Raw genomic sequence first — 16,819 nt, 5'->3', positions numbered from 1 at the left:
CACAGGGCAGGGTCCAGGAGGAAGCTCTGCACAACTCCATCGACGCCCACCGTGGGTGAGGGCTTCCAGACAGCCGCTCCGCTCCACAGGGAGCACGGGTCTCTGAGCAGCTTGGCAGTTTGCAGGGGGCACAGCCGCCCCTACCGAGGGCCAGGCCTGGGTCGGTGGGCGGCACAAGCAGGCCCTGGCTGTCCAGTCTGGGCAGTCCGTGGTGGCCGGCTCAGCCAGCCCCCGCCCAGGCCATCTTCAGGGAGTGATTCACCCTTAACCTGGCGAGGGGGCTCTTCGCTGCCTTGACCCGAGATACTAGTGATCTGGCTGGGGTGGTTCCTTCCTCACAAACCCAGAGAGAGGCTGGGCCCACGGAGCCACCTGAGAACTAAGGCACAGGCGCGGGGACAGCACCGGAGCAGAGACGGGCTGCGGCTGCGGTTCACACCTTCCTGGGCGTGAGACCCCACCAGGCCTTGGCTTCCCAAGCCTTTCCCAGTGCTCCCGGTGGGATGCCTCAGCACTGCTCTGTGCCCTCACCTGACCCGGACACCCTCACTCCACCTCTGTGCCCTCATCCATGCCCGGACACCCTTGCCCTGCCCATACCCTCCTCATGCCCTGACACGTCACTGTGCCCAGACACCCTGCCCCCGTGCCCACCTCCATTCCTGACACCCTCACCCTGCTCCATGCCCACCTCTCTGCACAGACACTCACTGTGCCCAGATGCCCTCTGTGCTGCAGGGCAGTTGCTTCCCTGAATTAACTGAGAAGGTGCTGGGTTGGCACTGCTCAGAACTTGCGGGGGTCCCTGAGCAGGGGTCCCTGAAGCACCCTGGGTTTTGTTCCCAGGCATCTGGGCCACAGGCCTCAGTTCCACCCCTTGAAGCACGGATTTGACGAGTGGTTCGGATCCCCCAACTGTCACTTTGGACCTTATGACAACAGGGACAGGCCCAACATCCCTGTGTACAGGGACTGGGAGATGGTCGGCAGGTAACCGGTCCCTTCCTTTCCCGCCCCACTGTCCTGCTCTTCTGCCCAGGGCCTTACAGGACTCGTGGCCTGGGGCTGCTGCAAACTGCTTCTGCGGAGCTTTCCAACCTTTTCAGAAATGGGAGGACAGCCAGGTTCTCCCCAGAGCAAGGCACTCTCACAGTTGCTGGGGGTCGGGCTCCTGCAGCCCGCGGGCAGGTCCTGGGCTCCAGGTCCAGAGACCACTTCCTGCACCAAGTCGGCACGTCAGCGGTGCTGGACGCGGCCAGGAAACTGCAGCTAGCGCACCCCCTCTGAGCCTGCTGGAGCTGGCCTGGCCGGGGCCTGCGGTGGGCTGCCCTGAGGCGACCTGGTCCTCCACACACTTTGTTCAGCTTAATTCGTCTTCACCTTTTTTTCTGACTTCTGTGTCTCTTTATGTGTTTGGTGGAAGCTTTATTAGGCATTATGGACCAAAACCTGGCCGCACCATTACCCTTCAGGTAAAGCGTTGCCGAGGGGTGGTGCACACCCACTTGAACTCTCCTAGCACATGCCAGCCGGGTGCGGCTGTTCTCGGAGCCTGCGTCTCCCAGCAGCGCGCACGCAGCCCTGATGCGCCACACGCCCCTCTCCTCCCCTCTCCCCGTCCTCCCAGACACCCTGTCGGGTAACCGGCCCCCACATGGTGGCAGCGCGAGCGTCCAGTCAGACTTGTCCATCAGCTGAATGTCTCCGTCTTTGTTTTAAACGAGGCCCAGCACTGCCTGTGGGTCGGGGAGGAAGGGGGTTTCCTGGCATGAAGTCTGATTTCTGTTCTGAATCTATTATTTTCAGATTTTATGAAGAATTTCCAATTAATCAGAAGACAGGAGAAGCCAACCTCACCCAGATCTACCTACAGGTAGCAGAAGGCTGGGCTGGGCAGCCCTGGCGGGGAGGTCGCCTACAGGCCGAGGACCACGGGGTGTCCTTCTCTCCAGGAGGCCCTGGACTTCATTAAGAGGCAGCGGGCAGCTCAGCGCCCTTTCTTTCTCTACTGGGCCATTGATGCCACACATGCACCCATCTATGCTTCTAAGCCCTTCTTGGACACCAGCCAGCGAGGGCGGTAAGTCCTTGGCCAGAGAGACACAGTCCCCCAACCTGGGGCGCTTGGCTGTACTCGATCACCCCCAAGGACGGGGCACTCAGCACCCTCACGTCTCCAATGAGCGATGACAGGAAAGGGCTGAAGTGCCCCCTCGTCCTGGAGCTGTCGCCAGCCGGGGGTTAGCGGAAGGGGGCAGCGGGTCCCCTCCTGGACCGACTCTGGGACTCGGGGCTCCTCCCCCCCTTCTGTGAACTCAGCCAGCTGTGCTGCTGTCCCTGACGTCACGGGGTCACTGCTCTCTGACCGGCCACCAGAGCCCCGCCCTCCCCGCAGGTATGGGGACGCTGTCCGGGAGATCGACGACAGCGTTGGGAAAGTCCTGAGCCTTCTCCAGGACCTGAGGATCACGGAGAGCACGTTTGTCTTCTTCACTTCTGATAATGGCGCTGCCCTCATCTCTGCTCCCAAACAAGGCAGGTGTTCCAGCCATTCCTCCCCGGGCCTCATGTCCACAAGCCAGGCCCCACTCAGGGCCTGGATCACTGAGATGTACCTGGTCCTTCAGCTGCCCCTGGGGCAGTGAGAAGGGGGTGAAGATGCCCGCTGTCCTCCTGGCAGTCCCTGTCCACTGGGGGTTCCTGTCCACTGGGGGGACACCTGCTGTCCTCCTGGGGGTCCCCGTCCAGTGGGGGGACACCCACTGTCCTCCTGAGGGTCCCCATCCAGTGGGGGGACACCCGCTGTCCTCCTGGGGTCCCTGTCTAGTGGGGGAACGCCCACTCTCTTCCCAGAGACCCTGTCAGCCTTCTCGTTGGTGTTTTTTTATTCTAAACTTAGCTACAGTGCAGTGGCATCTGGTTGCATATCTGTTAGGGAGCCTCTCTTCATGGGGGGGTTATGAGCATCTCCCTCAAGAGCTAAGATGCATAAGACATACTCCCCAGCCCTGCTGGCAGCCAGACCCCGGCTCAAGCCCACCTCACCCCTCAGAAGCTCTCTCCCAGGCCTCATGGGGCTGGTGTCCAGGAGAGGAAGGACTGAGCCCCCTGACCCACAGCTAGCATGCGGCCCCAGGGCCTTGGTGCAGCGAGGGGCTGCATGCCCCGACAGCGCTGGGCCGGGCCTCGGCCTCTCTGTGCATCAGGTGGTCCTCTGGTGTCCGCTGTCCAATGGGGGCTCCCAGCCTGGGGTGGCACACCTCTCCATCCTGCTCTCCCCAGAAATGCTGGCGCCTCCAGGCCCTGGTCACCCAGACGGCTCTGGAAGGAAGGCTGCGGCTTGTGTGAGGAGGAGCCGCAGCCAGGAGCCCGGGGCAGTGGAGCCTCAGGGTCTTAGGTGGCAGGGACAGCACAGCTGGCATAAGGCAGAAAGCATCCTGCCATGGGCACAGGGGTTCAGGGCCCACCCCCGAGAGTGCTGTGTGGTGCCACCCCCGGCCTGGCCTCACTCTCCATGGGGGCATTGTCCTCACGCAGCCTCCCCATTCAGCCAGCAGTCCAGAGATGGGGTGGGGGCCCCTGGCTCCCTCCCAGCAAAAGCCCAGGGTCCAGCTGGATGTCAGCATGGCTGCTGTCCCACCCAGTGGGGCATCCCGGAGAGGCTCCCCTGATGATCAACCCTCCCCGACACCACCAGCCTCCCGGGGCCTGGGTGTGGACGTCAGCCCATCTTTATTGCCAAGTTACAGAACAGTTCATATGCACGAGAACGTCTGTGCGTGTGATTGTAAGATGTAAATAAGCATGAGATGAAAATCCAGGGGCCTGACGCCGCTGAGCCCCATGATCCTGCCGAGGTGGAGACCGTCCTGAGCGCTCTGCGTGCAGCTGGCAGGGGCATGCTCAGCCTGCGGGCCTCCCCGTCCTTCACCGAGAGCTGCCCGCCCTGCCACGTGTAGGTGGGGCTCAGGGCCTGCGCGGGGGTTGCTGGGACGTCACCGTTCTCTTCTGCTTATTGTTCAGGGCCTGAGGGTGAGAGCCGCACAGCTTGCCTGGCCCAGCAGGGCACCACTGTGCTCCTGGGGACCACGCTGGGCTCCGCAGTTGGTGGGGCTGCCCTCTGCCCACTGGCGCTCCCCATAGGAGTGGTTCAGGGGCACCTGCTCACAGGGCTTGTCTGGAGTGGCCCACACCCTGTCCCTGATGGGTCCCCCATGGGACTAACTAGATAACTGAGCCCCAGACCTACACAGGCCTCACAAACTGTTTTAAGAAGTGGGGTGCCTGTGAAGCAATGGTGAGTCCCAGAAAACTGTCAGTTGGGAAGGGTGTCAGGGCTCTGCCTGAAGAGGTTCTGAGGCTCCTGGTCACAGGGCCATGCTCGCTGTTTCTGAGGAAGGGTCTGCATTAGGGGCACAGTGTGAGGACCCGAGCACCGGGGTCAGAGCCGGGTCGGGATGTTCAGACCTTGAACTTGAGGCCTGAACTCTGTGGCTGATCCTTTGTCTCCGTGATGGTCTCCATGCCTCAGAGTTTCAGCAGGGCCACCTCTGAAGGTCCCGGGCAGACAGATGCATCCCGAGGGTGGGCGTCCGGCGGCATGTGCAGCCCTGGGGACTCGGGACAGCCAGCCTGATGGGCAGCCACTGTCCTCCGCAGGTGGCAGCAACGGCCCCTTCCTGTGCGGGAAGCAGACCACATTTGAAGGTGGGATGAGGGAGCCTGCGATCGCGTGGTGGCCTGGGCACATCCCTGCAGGCCAGGTGAGTCCAGGCTCGGCCGTGTGCCTGCGGTCACCCTGGGGTGTGAACACTCGGCCTCCCCCTGGCCCGCTCTCTGCAGTCACTCTGCCTTGCCCAGGAGATGCTGGGTCAAACCCAACCCTCTCCTCCTCCTCCAAACCAGCTCCTCCTGGGAAGGCAGCTGCTGAAGGGATGTGGGGAGACCCTCCCTGGAGGGATCCTGTCCCACCTCCTTACAGGGAAGGAGGTTTTGTGGCAGTCTTGAGTTAAACTGAGTCAAAGAGGTTTCTTCTCTGCAGGACTTGTCAGAGCCTGTAGCATGCTAATGGGTATCATGAACATCTGGCAAGCCAAGTTTTTAAAAGTTTGTTTGGCCATAGAACCTGAATTTCCAAGTTGCATGTCCCCAGGCCACTGTTCTGTGGACACTCTGAGACAGCGGCTGCCCACCCATAGTGCTTCTGTCTGCAGTGCACAGGCGCGGACGGCGGGGCTGGGTGGCCTGGCCCCTGGTTGGGTCTGCTGTCCCCACTGGCCGGGTCTGCTGTCCCCACTGGCCACCCTTGCCTGCTCTTCAGGGCCCCTCTCTCAGGGTCTTCTCTGGCCGGGCGCCGTGCTGCAGACCCTCATAAACACAGGGTGTTGATAAGCGTACAGAGCGCCGTCCTTCCTCCACCCGCCCCCCTCCTAGTGAGCATCTCCGGACAGCACTGTTCTCAGCACTGGTGTGGCCCAGCCCTCACGTGGCACCGTGACAAGGGCCTGAGTCCCTGTTGGCCACGCAAAGCAGCCAGCCCACTGCGGCTGACAGCAGGTGCCTGCTCCCTCTGGGCATCAGGAGTCAGCACCAGCTCAGAGGCCTTGCGTCTGGGGTCGCAGGGCCGGCTCCCCCGGAGGCCCCAGGGAGGATCGGTGCCTCGTCCTTTGCGGCTTCCGGGGGGCCCCTCCTCCATCGTGCAGGCCGGCAGCAGCTGGATGAGTGTCACCCGTCACTCTTCACTGGCCCTCCTGGCCCTCGTGGGGTTCCAGGATCAGCCCCGTTTTCAGATTAGCTGACTGGCAACCTTGATCCCTGCACAGCCCTGACTCCCTTTGCCATGTAAGAGGACAGTCGCAGGGTCCGGGATTGGGCATGGATGGCATGGGGTGGGATGCGGTAGGGCAGGGGGCTCTCTGCCTGTCTTCTTCGTCATCCGCATCCCACAGGTTAGCAAACAGGCCCAACGAACGCAGTCACCTGCGGGTGGCCGAGCTGGGTGCAGACCCGCCCTGGGAGGACCCCGCCCCACCCCGCCTTACAGGGAAACGCTCCAGCCTTTGTGGGTGTCCCCCGTCCCTCGCCGGCCAGGCTCCCGGGCCCCTCTGGGCCCTGCTTCCTGGAGGAGGAAGAACACAGTGCAGGGTCTGCCGTCATCCACGGCCCACAGCACATGGCACACGCCGAGACCGAATCCTACAGGCTGTAGGGCTGCACCCTGTAGAACCACGAGGATTTCATTTAAACCCTCACATCTGTCTACCTGCTTTCGGGTGTTCACCCCCCTTCCCACGTGCAGGCCGACCTCACTCATTGCAGCCTTTGAGCTGGGCCTTCAAAGTGCTGGTAATGGCTTCAGGGGCTTCGCACCACAGCCCCCCACAGGCGGAGCGCACCTTGAAGGCACCGCTCGCATCAAGGTGTGCATCTTGGCTGCCCTGTGTCGGCGCGGCACATCGGACACCAGCCCCCTGCACCCCACCACCTCAGCCGCTCTCCTTATTAATTTTTTCCAGGTGGTTAAAGTATCTGGATTTCTTTCCATTCTTCCCTTTTTCCCCCTAAATAAAAAAATGAGGAGGGGGTGGCCCCTGGCATGAGGGAGCCCCTGGTTGTGCTCCTCTTTCGCAAAGGCTTCACAGAATTTTTTAATCAAAGGCTGGCCTTTACACCCCAACACTGGACTCAGATGGCATGTGTGCTGGGCGTCCACCCAGAGTGTCCCCTATGAGGAGGCCGGTCCTGTGGGACCAGGGTCAAAGAGAGGCCCCTGGGGTGGGGGCAGTGCGTGCTTAGTTGGGCTGCCGTGGCTCAGGGTCCTGGCTGGCAGCAGGTGCCAGGCCCACCGAAGTTCTCCGGCTTCTCCCCTCCGATGCAGCATGTGCCCCAGACCCTGCCGGGTGAGACTGAAAGGGCAGGTCCCCTTGGGAAGGCGCTGGGACCGGGGCATGTGTGCACACACGTGTACAGCGGCGAGGACTGTCTCGGGTCTGCGTGTGCGTGCTGCGAGGGACTGACTGCATGTGTGCCAGTGCACTGCCTCTGCAGACCGGGCCGGGCAGAAGGGCACTCACTGGGGGCCTGGCCCCCGGCCGCTGTCTGGTCAGGGCAGGGAGGCCTGAGTGGGTCCCTGCTGTGTCCCTGCCAGGTGAGCCACCAGCTGGGCAGCTTGATGGACCTCTTCACCACCAGCCTGTCCCTCGCAGGCCTGAAGCCACCCAGCGACAGGGTGATTGACGGCCTCGACCTCCTCCCAGCCATGCTGCGGGGCCAGCTGATGGACAGGTGGGTCTTGCTGGGCACTCGGCCCTGCCCAGCTGGCTCGAGGCAGAGGGAGGCGAGGCCCCGGAATGCTGGTGTGTGAGCCCCGGTCCTCGGGACGTGCCTGGAGCACAGGACGTCCAGCACACCCGAGCCCACCGTGGGGTTGGGGGCCTCGTTCCCGCAGTGTCTGCAGCCTCTGCCTCAGGCCGTGGGTGAGGGGAGAGCGCAACCCCCCGCCAGGTCACCAGCCTTCCCGATCCCTGGCGCCCGCCGACCTGTCTTCTCTGCCGTGTGCCCCGGCCAGTTCCCTCCAGCTGGAGGCCAAAGATCATTTTCTCCAACCAGATGCGCCTCCCAGGCCGCCCTAAGAGGGGCATAAGCTCCCGAGGCTGAGTGGCGTGGCGGGGGAGGGCCTGCTGCCCTGAGCTGCGTGCATGTGGCCTCGGCTCCAGGCAGGGGCCAGATGTGCTGTGTTCTTAACTCGTGGGTGTTTCCCCTCTAAAACCTGCTGCAGGGGCCCATTGGGAAGGAGCTGGAGGCAGTGGCTTCTCTGCTGGCGTCTGCTGGGGCCAAAGGGGCAGCCTGGGCACCTTGTCACCTTTGTGCCAGTGTGATCTCAGCACGGTCCTTCCTGTGGGATTTAAACTGTAGTGGTGCCCGTGGTGTCGCTGACCTTTCCCTGCCTCCCCGACAGGCCCATATTCTATTACCGAGGCAACACACTGATGGCAGTCACCCTTGGCCAGTACAAGGCCCACTTCTGGACCTGGACCAACTCCTGGGAGGAATTCAGACAGGTGAGGGCTCAGGGCTCCGTCCCTGGGGGGACGCATCAGGCAGCCGCCAGAGGACTTTGCGGAGGGTGGTGGCCTTGGGCTCACCTCTCTGCTCCTTGTGCTTACTGACCATGAGGAGCCAGGGGGCGGCATGGTATAGCCACAAGGATAGCCCCTTAGGGCCTGACACCCCCTCCAGGGACACCCCATCCGCTCTCAGGCCACCCAGAACTGAACCTGGTGAAGGAGGCCTCAGGGCAGGCTCTGCCCCACACCCAGGTCAGACACCTCAGGGCCCCAGGCGGACCTGGGCACCTCCCCCAGCGCTCTGGCCCCTCCTGCCTCTGCCCCCAGGCATGACTAGACTTGGCGGCCCCACTCAGTGGGGCTCTTAGTGTCTGTGCCACACAGCCCGCCGTGAGGGTGAACCGCCCACGCCAGCCGTGCTGGCCACCAGCGCTCAGCACAGGGTCTGCTCCTGTTGCCCTCCGGGCACGGGCACCTGTGCACAGCCTTCCCTGTCCGTCCGGCAGCTCCCGCTTCCCTCCTCCTGCCCTCTGGTCTCCCGGCCTCCACCCCTTACAGGGAGCTCAGGGCAACCTCCCCCCCAAGCCCCTGGGTCTTTAGACACAAGAAATGGCTGGTAATGTGCCTCAGTTGAGAAGAAAAGCAAATTTAAGTTAATGAAAAATCTAAGTACTAGAACATTCTGTACCAATTGGGAGGCAGCCTGTGGACCCTTGGGTCACAGGTCTGGTGCCAGGCTGGGTGGTGGCAGGCAGGTGGGGTGCACCTGTTCCGACACCCAGACCTGAGTGCCCTGTGTAGACGTGGGGTCACGGCCCAGGCACATGGGCAGAGCTGAGGACGCTGCACTGCCTCCCACGTGGCCCAGTGCCTGGTGAACGTACCCAGCTGTGGGCAGAAGCAAGACTGGCCAGGGGCGGGCCTGGCTGGACAGAGGGAGCCTTGGCTTCTGTCTTGCTGTCTGAGCTCTGGAGTGAGCCTCCCCTACTTCCTGGGTGCCCCATGGGCCCCCAGACTCACTGGGACAGCAGCCTCAACCTGGCCCCACTTGCCATCAGCCCTGGGGCCACCCACCACCTCCAGGGGCTATCCCCTGCCCCCGACAGACAGGGCCGCGCCAGGTTCGCCCCTTTAGGTGCCCAGAGGCTGAGAGGCAATGGCAGTGCCTAGAACTCTCTCAGCCCTCGGAAAGGGGCCACGGCTGGCAGCGTGGGGACCCTCTGGCCACCAGTGTGGCCTCGCATCTCACTCCACCCCCAGGGCCTCGTGGCTGTTCCCGAGTCCAGGGGGTGCCCGGCATTCTGGAAGCTGTCCCTTGGGCTCTTGGGGCGGGATCCAGCCCAGACCGAGGGAGACAAGCCCAGCTTCCGCCGGCTGGAACCAGAGGGCAGGGAGCCTCCCCTGGAAAGGGCACCAGAAAACGCAGAAGGCCCTGCCGAGGAGCGGCTGCTGGCTCGGCCTGTCCTGCCCGCACCACGTGTCCGGGGCAGTCAGAAGCATCAGAGCACCTCTTTGCGGCTGGGCGGGGCTGGCTCTGTTGCCACTGGGCCCTCGCCCGCACGGCGCCCACTTTCTCGCTGCTTCCGTCCTCTGAGGGACGCTCAGAGGGCCTGGTCGGCTGGCGTCTGCGGCTCAGACCTCTTGGAGATGAACACACGGCCGTCCTGGGAGTCCCTCCCTGGGAGGGCGGCTGCCCGAGCCCAGCACAGGGGTGCAGGGCCACTGCATTGCGGTGCCCCGTGGTTTCCTTCTAATGCCAACAGAGCAGCCCTTCTCCTCCAGGGGTCAGTAGCTTCAGGGGTGCGTGAAGCCAGGAAGGACCTCACAGGTGGTGGCAGCACCCGTGGCCATGGACAGCTCCCCAAGCATGGGGGGATGGTGGGGACTTGGACCCACCTCCTCCCCCTCTTCCAGGCAGTCAACACATCAGGGGCAGCTTTGTTCGGAGACCGCCGGCTGCCCCCTGGGGCCCCACACACAGTCCCGGGCAGCTCCCGGGTTACGGAGGCCTCAGGGTGCGGCTTAGCTGAGCACGTGGCTCTGTGGTCCCAGGTTCCAGGTTCCCTGCGTGGACTTGGGGGGCTTCCTGGCTGTGCGCTAGTCCAGGAGCACCTCACAGCCCCCGGGCCCCACCCGTGTCCCGGGTCGTGGAGGACTCTTGGGCCCACCCAGCTGCTGAGCAGCGGGGGATGGCGCGAGCACCTGTGCCACCGTGCCCACAGGCCCGTGACCTGCGCTCCTGGACCGAGTCCCACGGGGCTCTTCAGAGTGCGTGCTGCCTCCCTCCTGCCCACCCCAGACGGCTGAGAGGTTCAGCTGCCCCACCTGCGTGCCCCCCGGCCCCCGGCTCAGCAGCACGGCCTGCCGGAGGGCCGGGGCAAGACCTCCCCACGAGGAAACCACACTCCTCAGCAAGGTCCTGATTAAGTAGCTTATCTGGTTGACATCCACGTCATAAAATGTGTGTTTTCTGTCTAGACTGAATACTTCTACACTAACTGCTGATCGTTTCTATGATAAACGTGGTTGTTTCTCCCACTGTTAAATCCACAATGTTCTCCAGCAGTTCTGCTCCCAGAGGTCAAAAGGTCACCCACTTTGGAACCCACCTGGGACCCTCCACCGGCCGCCCTCCACCTCTCGTGTCCCAGCGCACACTCTTCCAGCCACTGCCTTGGGGGTCTGTAGCCCAGTGCAGATGAGGGGGCTTCTTGCTCCTCGGCACCCTGCTTTGCTTACAAGCGGGGGGATCACTGCTCCGCCGGCCGGCCGCCCGCTGCAGACAGACAGGGAGTGTCTCAGGTTTCCCGTCAAACCACTGCCATCTCTGGAAGCTGCCCCCGACTGAGCGGGAGCAGCACGGCGCTGCCCTGAGCCCCCAGTTTTAGGCTGATGTGCACGGGTCACAACCACCTCTTCAGACCCTGTAGGCAGTGCCCTGTGTTGGCTGCCGGCTGGCACTGAGCTGTCTGGGGTCCCGGGGACACCGGAGCCTCGGGAGGGGAGGCAGCTGCCGGGCCTTGGGGAGAGCTTCCCACGGCAGCCAGGGTTGGAGAGAAAGCCTCCGGCCAGGGTGCCTTGGGGCCTGAAGGCCACCCCAGGACCTGGACAAAGCTCAGACCAGGACACAGGAAGCCCGTTTCAGATGCACTTCAGAGGAAAGGGAAAGGAGCTGAGGGCAGGGCTGCCTCGGCCGCAGGCTGCGCTCCGCCCTTCAGGGAGGCCGGCTGAGCCTCGTCTCGAGGTCCCTGCCTGCACCCTCGGTGCCTAGTCACCTGTGGGTCTGTCCCCACACTCTGAGTTTTCTCTTGGCCTTCAGGCCCCCCTCACCTGGCGAAGCAAACGCGTCTGAATGGACGCTGGGCACCGTCCCTTCATCTGCTACAGAGCAGGGCAGGGCGAAGACTTTGCTCTACAACTCGGGCTGTCAGGATAGGAGGTGGACTGACATATTTTAGAGATTCACCCCCCCAGGAAAAAAGTAGGGCGCACAGGCATGATTGCTCAGCAGCTCCCGGTCCAGGAGGGCAGGAAGGTTGAGCCTACAGGACAGCTGCGCACGGTCCCGCTGGACCCTTGACACACGCGGAGCTCCTGGGGGGTGCCGTCGCTGTGGACACACGCCTGTGCACCAGCTCAAGGCCCCCTCAACTTCCTGTTGCAGGGCGTCGATTTCTGCCCCGGGCAGAACATCTCGGGCGTCACCACCCACACGCAGGAAGAGCACACGGAGCTGCCCCTGATCTTCCACCTGGGACGAGACCCCGGGGAGAGGTACCCCCTCAGGTGAGCAGGGGCGCGGGCACACAGCCATGCGCTTGTCTGACAGGAGACACCTGGAGGGGCCCAGACACCCCGCCCCGCCTGCCAGTCCTCGGGGCCCTCCACATCAGCCCGGGACGCCGTCCAGCCTGCTCTCCCCTCTGGGTGCCCCATTTGTCGCCCCACTCCCAGCTGTCTGTGTGGCCCAGCGACGTGGCCCCCTGCCCTGAGCTGCCTTCAGGGATGGCCAAGGTGGAAGGTGAGGGTCTGGGCACAGAGTGGGCAAGAACCTGCAGGCTGCCCCCCTACAGTGGGCAGCAGGGAGGATGTAGAAGGCAGTGACTCCAGCCCAGGGCATCCACCCTGGGGCTCCTTCACCCTTGGTGGCAGCACCTGCCCACTGGCCAAGCCTGAGCTCCCGGTGAGGCTCCCAGGTGGGGCCTCTGCCCCACACAGGGGCACTGGGGGCGCTCCCCTAGCCACATGGCCCTTTCACTGGAGCTCCTTGCAGCTCAGGCCCAGGAGGTGGGAAAGAAACAGAAGGGGCTGTGCACAGAACAGTGTCCCCCAGATCTGTGCCCACCAGAACCTCAGACATAGTCTACTGGAAATAGGGACTTTGCAGAGCTAATTAAGGTGAGGGCCGCAATGAAATCATCCTGGACCAGAGGGGGCCCCAAGTCTAGTGAGTGTCCTTGGGAGGGGCACAGACCAGAGAGAGGCCTGGGAGGGCAGAGGTGGAGGGACGCAGCCACAGCCGAGGACACCCGGGGCCCCCAGGAGCTGGGAGAGGCCGCAGGACCGGACCCTGGAGCCTGCCACACCTCAGACCCTGGCCTCCAGGACAAGGATGCATCCTGTCACTGAAGCCCCTTACCCCAGGACACTCACACGGAGTGGGGCTCCTCCGCCACTGCAAGCCATAGGAGGCCAGAGCTCACGGCCACTTGACTAGGGGCCAGCGGATTGAAGCTGAGCCCCCCACCTGCCCCCAGAAGTCACTTTGGGGCCAAGACCCAGCAGGGCCTCAGCAGATTGCAGCGTGCAGTTACCCAGAGGAGTTGCCTGTAGCTCGTGTGCCCACCAGGCCCCAGCAGCCTGACTGCCCCAGGACCACCCAGGGGCTCCGAGCGTCAGTTAAGGGCACAGTTCCGCTCTGTGCACTTGGCCGCAGCCTGGTGTGTTTTCACATCTGCGAGGATTTCCTCCATCTTGCTTCCCATCACCTGTTCACTGGGCCCGACTTTCCAGCCAGTCCAGCCCTGGAAGCCCTGGAGCCCTCAGCCGCTATCTCGCGGACACGTCTGTGGCTGGAGCAAACATGACACCGGGTCACAGGCTCCCGCAAGGTGGGTCACAGAGAGATGTCAGCTGAGCCTCCGGAGCCCCGCCTCTGATGGCAGACACAGGGATGCGGCCTCTCAGACACAGATGCTCCCAAGAAGGGCGAATCAACCAGCCGGTGGCCATGGAGGCTCAGTGTGACCCCTGCCTCTGCCAGGCTGGCTGGGCTCCTCCACCTTGGCCCACCTCGTCACCCAAGGGCTGTGGTAAAGACGTGCAGAACATACCACAGCAGCCTTTGCTAGCGCCACGTCATCACCATTTGGGGTGCGCAGCGGCGGTGGGGAGCAGGCCTCCTCCTGCTCCCACTCTCCCCCCTGCATCCCCAGAAGCCTGCAGCCCCTTGTGCCCAGGGTCACTGGGAGACACAGCTCTGGGCAAGAACACCCTGCACCGCCGCTCAGCCCGAAGGGCTTGGGGGCTGAGTGCAGGCCTCTGGAGCTGCCCACCGCGCACACACCATGGCATGTAAACCATCTTTCCTGGTACGTTTGGCCACAGAACCTGGAGAGACACGGGACATGCCTGAGACCCCGCTTGGAGAAGCCCGCGGGGTGTGTGGAGCGAGGCCAGCCAGCAGCTGACGCAGAGACCCCACAGCCGCCCTGGAGGGAGCCCAGCCTGGGCCGGAGGGGGGTGAACGTGGAGGGCAGGAGGAAGCCTGTGAAGCCCCGGAGCGCTGGGGATGCTGCAGCCGGGCCCGCAGTGGTTCCGGTGGTCGGCCAGGACCCCGGACAGTGAGACCAAAGGGCATGGCCGCGTCCTGTCATGTGACCCTGCCTGGACCCCGTTTGTCCAGAGGGTCCCTGAGGTGCACTCCTGCCGCTGGCAGGGCCATGCTCATGGGCAGGCAGGGTGGGGGCCAGAGGCTGCTGGATGGTGGCACGTCAGGGAGGGACACCCTGGTCCCCAGCCCCTCCCCAGCTGACCTGGCGCTCTCCCTTCTAGCTTTGCCAGCTCCGAGTACCTGGATGCCCTTCGCAGGGTCACCCCTGTTGTACGGCAGCACCAGGAGGCCATGGTCCCTGGACAGCCCCAGCTCAATGTGTGCAACCGGGCAGTCATGGTGAGTACCTGCTGTGTCCACTACCATCCCTGTGGGGGTCTCACGTGAGTGCTGTGGAGCCAGCTGAGGTTGCAGCCGAAAACCCATCCTCCACGTGCAGGTGGCCACAGAAAGCCTGCTTCCAGGGGCTGCAGGCCTGCTACCCACCTGCTGCTCCGTGTCAGACCTAACAGGTGTGGCAGGGGGCTGTTTGACCCCTCTGCAGGTGCAGGACAAGCCCAACCCATGGAGGTGGGGGTGGGCACATTGGGCAGCCAGCCAGGGTGTGCGGCCAGCCCACAGGGACAGACCTGTTTGGACCCAGGGCACAAGTATGTCTGTGTGACCTGCTGCTGTACAAGCATGGATGAGTCTCCTGTCCCAATGGGAAGCTCTGGTGGTGCCCCAAGACCTGCAGAATGAAGGTGGGGCGGCTAAGCCCTTAGGCCCTCTCCCCACAAAGCCCTCACCTGGCCTCCCCAGGAGCTGTAAGGATAGCAGAGCAGTAGAGGGCAGCTGGCCTGGCAGGGGCGAAGGGCACTGAGCCAAAGACAGGGCCAGGGTGGGGTGGCCTCGCCACTCCTCCCGCGGGGCCCTGGGACCGAGGAAGCAGGGAGCCCCTCGAGCCCCACGGGATGAAGACGGCCAAGCAGTGTGGGCCTCAGACTTAACAACACCCCCCACTGCCAGGTGCCCTCCCAGCTGAGGCCCCCCACTGCCAGGCCTCTTCCCAGCCCTGGTTCCCACTTCCAGGTCACCCCCCATAGTCCCAGCTACCACCTCCAGGCTCCAACCTCCAGGCCCCCCAACCCCAGCCCTCTTCAGGCCCCCTCCCAGCCATGGACCCCACTTCCAGGTACCCCCAGCTGCGGCCCCTCCACTTCCAGGCCAGCAGGGGTAAAGTGGACACTGGTGTCCTCTGGCTGTCACATCAGACACCTGAGGAGCCTTAAGAAGCGTGGATGTCAGCGCCCCCAGGCCCCACCAGACCCACAAGCTGGGCCCAGAATTACATTCTGCACATGCCCGAGGCTTTCTCTGCTCTGCCTCCAAGGTTGGGAACAGCTTCCTTATCCAAGCCCTGCCCTGCCCAGGTGGCCAGCCCCTCCGACTGGGGCAGCCAGGACCCTCATGACCACGGGGTCCGCACGCTGCTGTCCAGAGCAGGAGGGCACCTCACCCGAGGCTCTCACACCCTCCGTGCTCCAGTTCAGTGACACGAAGACTCTGAGGTCGCTCCTGGGAGCGCGCCGCTGGGTGATTCTGGGTCTCTGACCGGCCCAGGGACACCCCCTGGGCAGTGGGAGGACACAGGGACACTGGGGAGGCTCCCTCTTCTGCTGCCAGGAAAAACACGGGCACAGAAAGCAGGTCTGCACAGCAAAGTCCACATCCATGTCCACGCTGTGCCAAGAAGTGCTGCGCTGAAACACGAAGCTGCCCAGAAACCGAATGGGCACTTTCGTGGGGAATCCTGTGCGGATTTCTATCACCACGCCCCGTCTCTAGGGGGCCAGTCCCGGGGCTGCAGGCAGCGTGCAGTCGGGTTCCTTCAGTGCTGGGGCTCAGGCATTAGGCCCCGCCCCGTGGCTACCCACACTCTGGGGCCCTGGCCTCTTACCCCGAGGAGACGGCACCCCCAGGACATCCACCTGCCCCCTGGGCCAAGATGGAAACACAGGTGGCCTCCACACCACAGGCATCAGATGGGACGCGTCCTGGGCCCAGGCAAGCAGCAGTCTGGAAACTGCGGGGTCCGGAGGCACTTAGAGTGACTGCGCATTCTCCACATTTTTTTTTTTCCAGAACTGGGCGCCCCCTGGCTGTGAGAGGCTAGGGAAGTGCCTGACACCCCCCGAGTCTGTCCCTGAGAAGTGCTCCTGGCCACACTAGCACCCGCTCGGCTGGGCCAGCCTGGACCTCCCACTGGCCTTGTAGGGGTGGGAGGGTGCCGGCCTCAGGGCCTCCACACTGGAAGAGCCCAACTGCCCTCTGCCCCACCCGCCGGAAGGACATGGCCCACCCCACCCCGCACCTCCAGCCCACAGCCCCATATCGGCCCTGAGGCCGCTACTACCTCACGGATCTCAGCTCCCCGGCCACCCCTGCAGGCCTTGGCCGGGGCCGCACCTCCACCCGGGCCTTGGCGTGGCTGCCCTCGAGTCCTTCAGCTCTGCTGTCAAGGGCAGCCACGCCAATCCAGGGCTGAGCCCCTTGGCCCTGTGAGGGGCTCCCCAGCACCTACACTGTCCCACAGCCGGGTCGTGAATAGGAAGCGGGACGAGGCAGAGAACTGCGGGATCCTCGGCAGCCAGGGCCTCCCGTTGGTGTTCCACCTTCCTTGGGGACCGGGACTCCTGACCCCTGCACACTGCGAGGCGAGTCTGTGCCCTGCAGCTGCCCTGTCCATCTGCCTCCCCTGCCCCCCCGCCCAGGGTTGCCAAGCCTGAGGACGAGCCCCCCGTGAGCTGTGGCACTGCCTCCCACCGAGCAGGCTGTCCACGCTCTGCAGTGGCTGTCCGGCCAAGGCTGTACTGCTGCAAGACTCAGACATTAGAAAGAGAACAGTTTAAGAATAAAGTGTAACAGGCATTTTAGCTCT

At 63.8% G+C, this 16,819-nt stretch overlaps 1 protein-coding gene across 3 annotated transcripts in view; it reads left to right on the top strand.

The window, feature by feature from the left end:
- The window catches only part of GALNS (galactosamine (N-acetyl)-6-sulfatase), a 25,997-nt gene extending 9,178 nt beyond the window's left edge, over positions 1–16,819 (top strand). For all 3 annotated transcript variants that reach the window (XM_036924252.2, XM_036924248.2, XM_036924253.2), the window contains 10 exons: positions 847–990; positions 1,807–1,873; positions 1,953–2,080; positions 2,396–2,535; positions 4,660–4,763; positions 7,148–7,284; positions 7,958–8,060; positions 11,731–11,852; positions 14,121–14,238; positions 16,024–16,819. In XM_036924252.2, coding sequence (XP_036780147.2) covers positions 847–990; positions 1,807–1,873; positions 1,953–2,080; positions 2,396–2,535; positions 4,660–4,763; positions 7,148–7,284; positions 7,958–8,060; positions 11,731–11,852; positions 14,121–14,238; positions 16,024–16,110 — 1,150 coding nt within the window. In that variant the 3' untranslated portion in view covers positions 16,111–16,819. The remainder of the gene's footprint in view (positions 1–846; positions 991–1,806; positions 1,874–1,952; positions 2,081–2,395; positions 2,536–4,659; positions 4,764–7,147; positions 7,285–7,957; positions 8,061–11,730; positions 11,853–14,120; positions 14,239–16,023) is intronic.

Source organism: Manis pentadactyla, chromosome 15, assembly GCF_030020395.1.
Source record: "Manis pentadactyla isolate mManPen7 chromosome 15, mManPen7.hap1, whole genome shotgun sequence".
Classification (NCBI taxonomy): domain Eukaryota; kingdom Metazoa; phylum Chordata; class Mammalia; order Pholidota; family Manidae; genus Manis; species Manis pentadactyla.
This window is presented reverse-complemented; position numbering and strand designations above follow the sequence as displayed.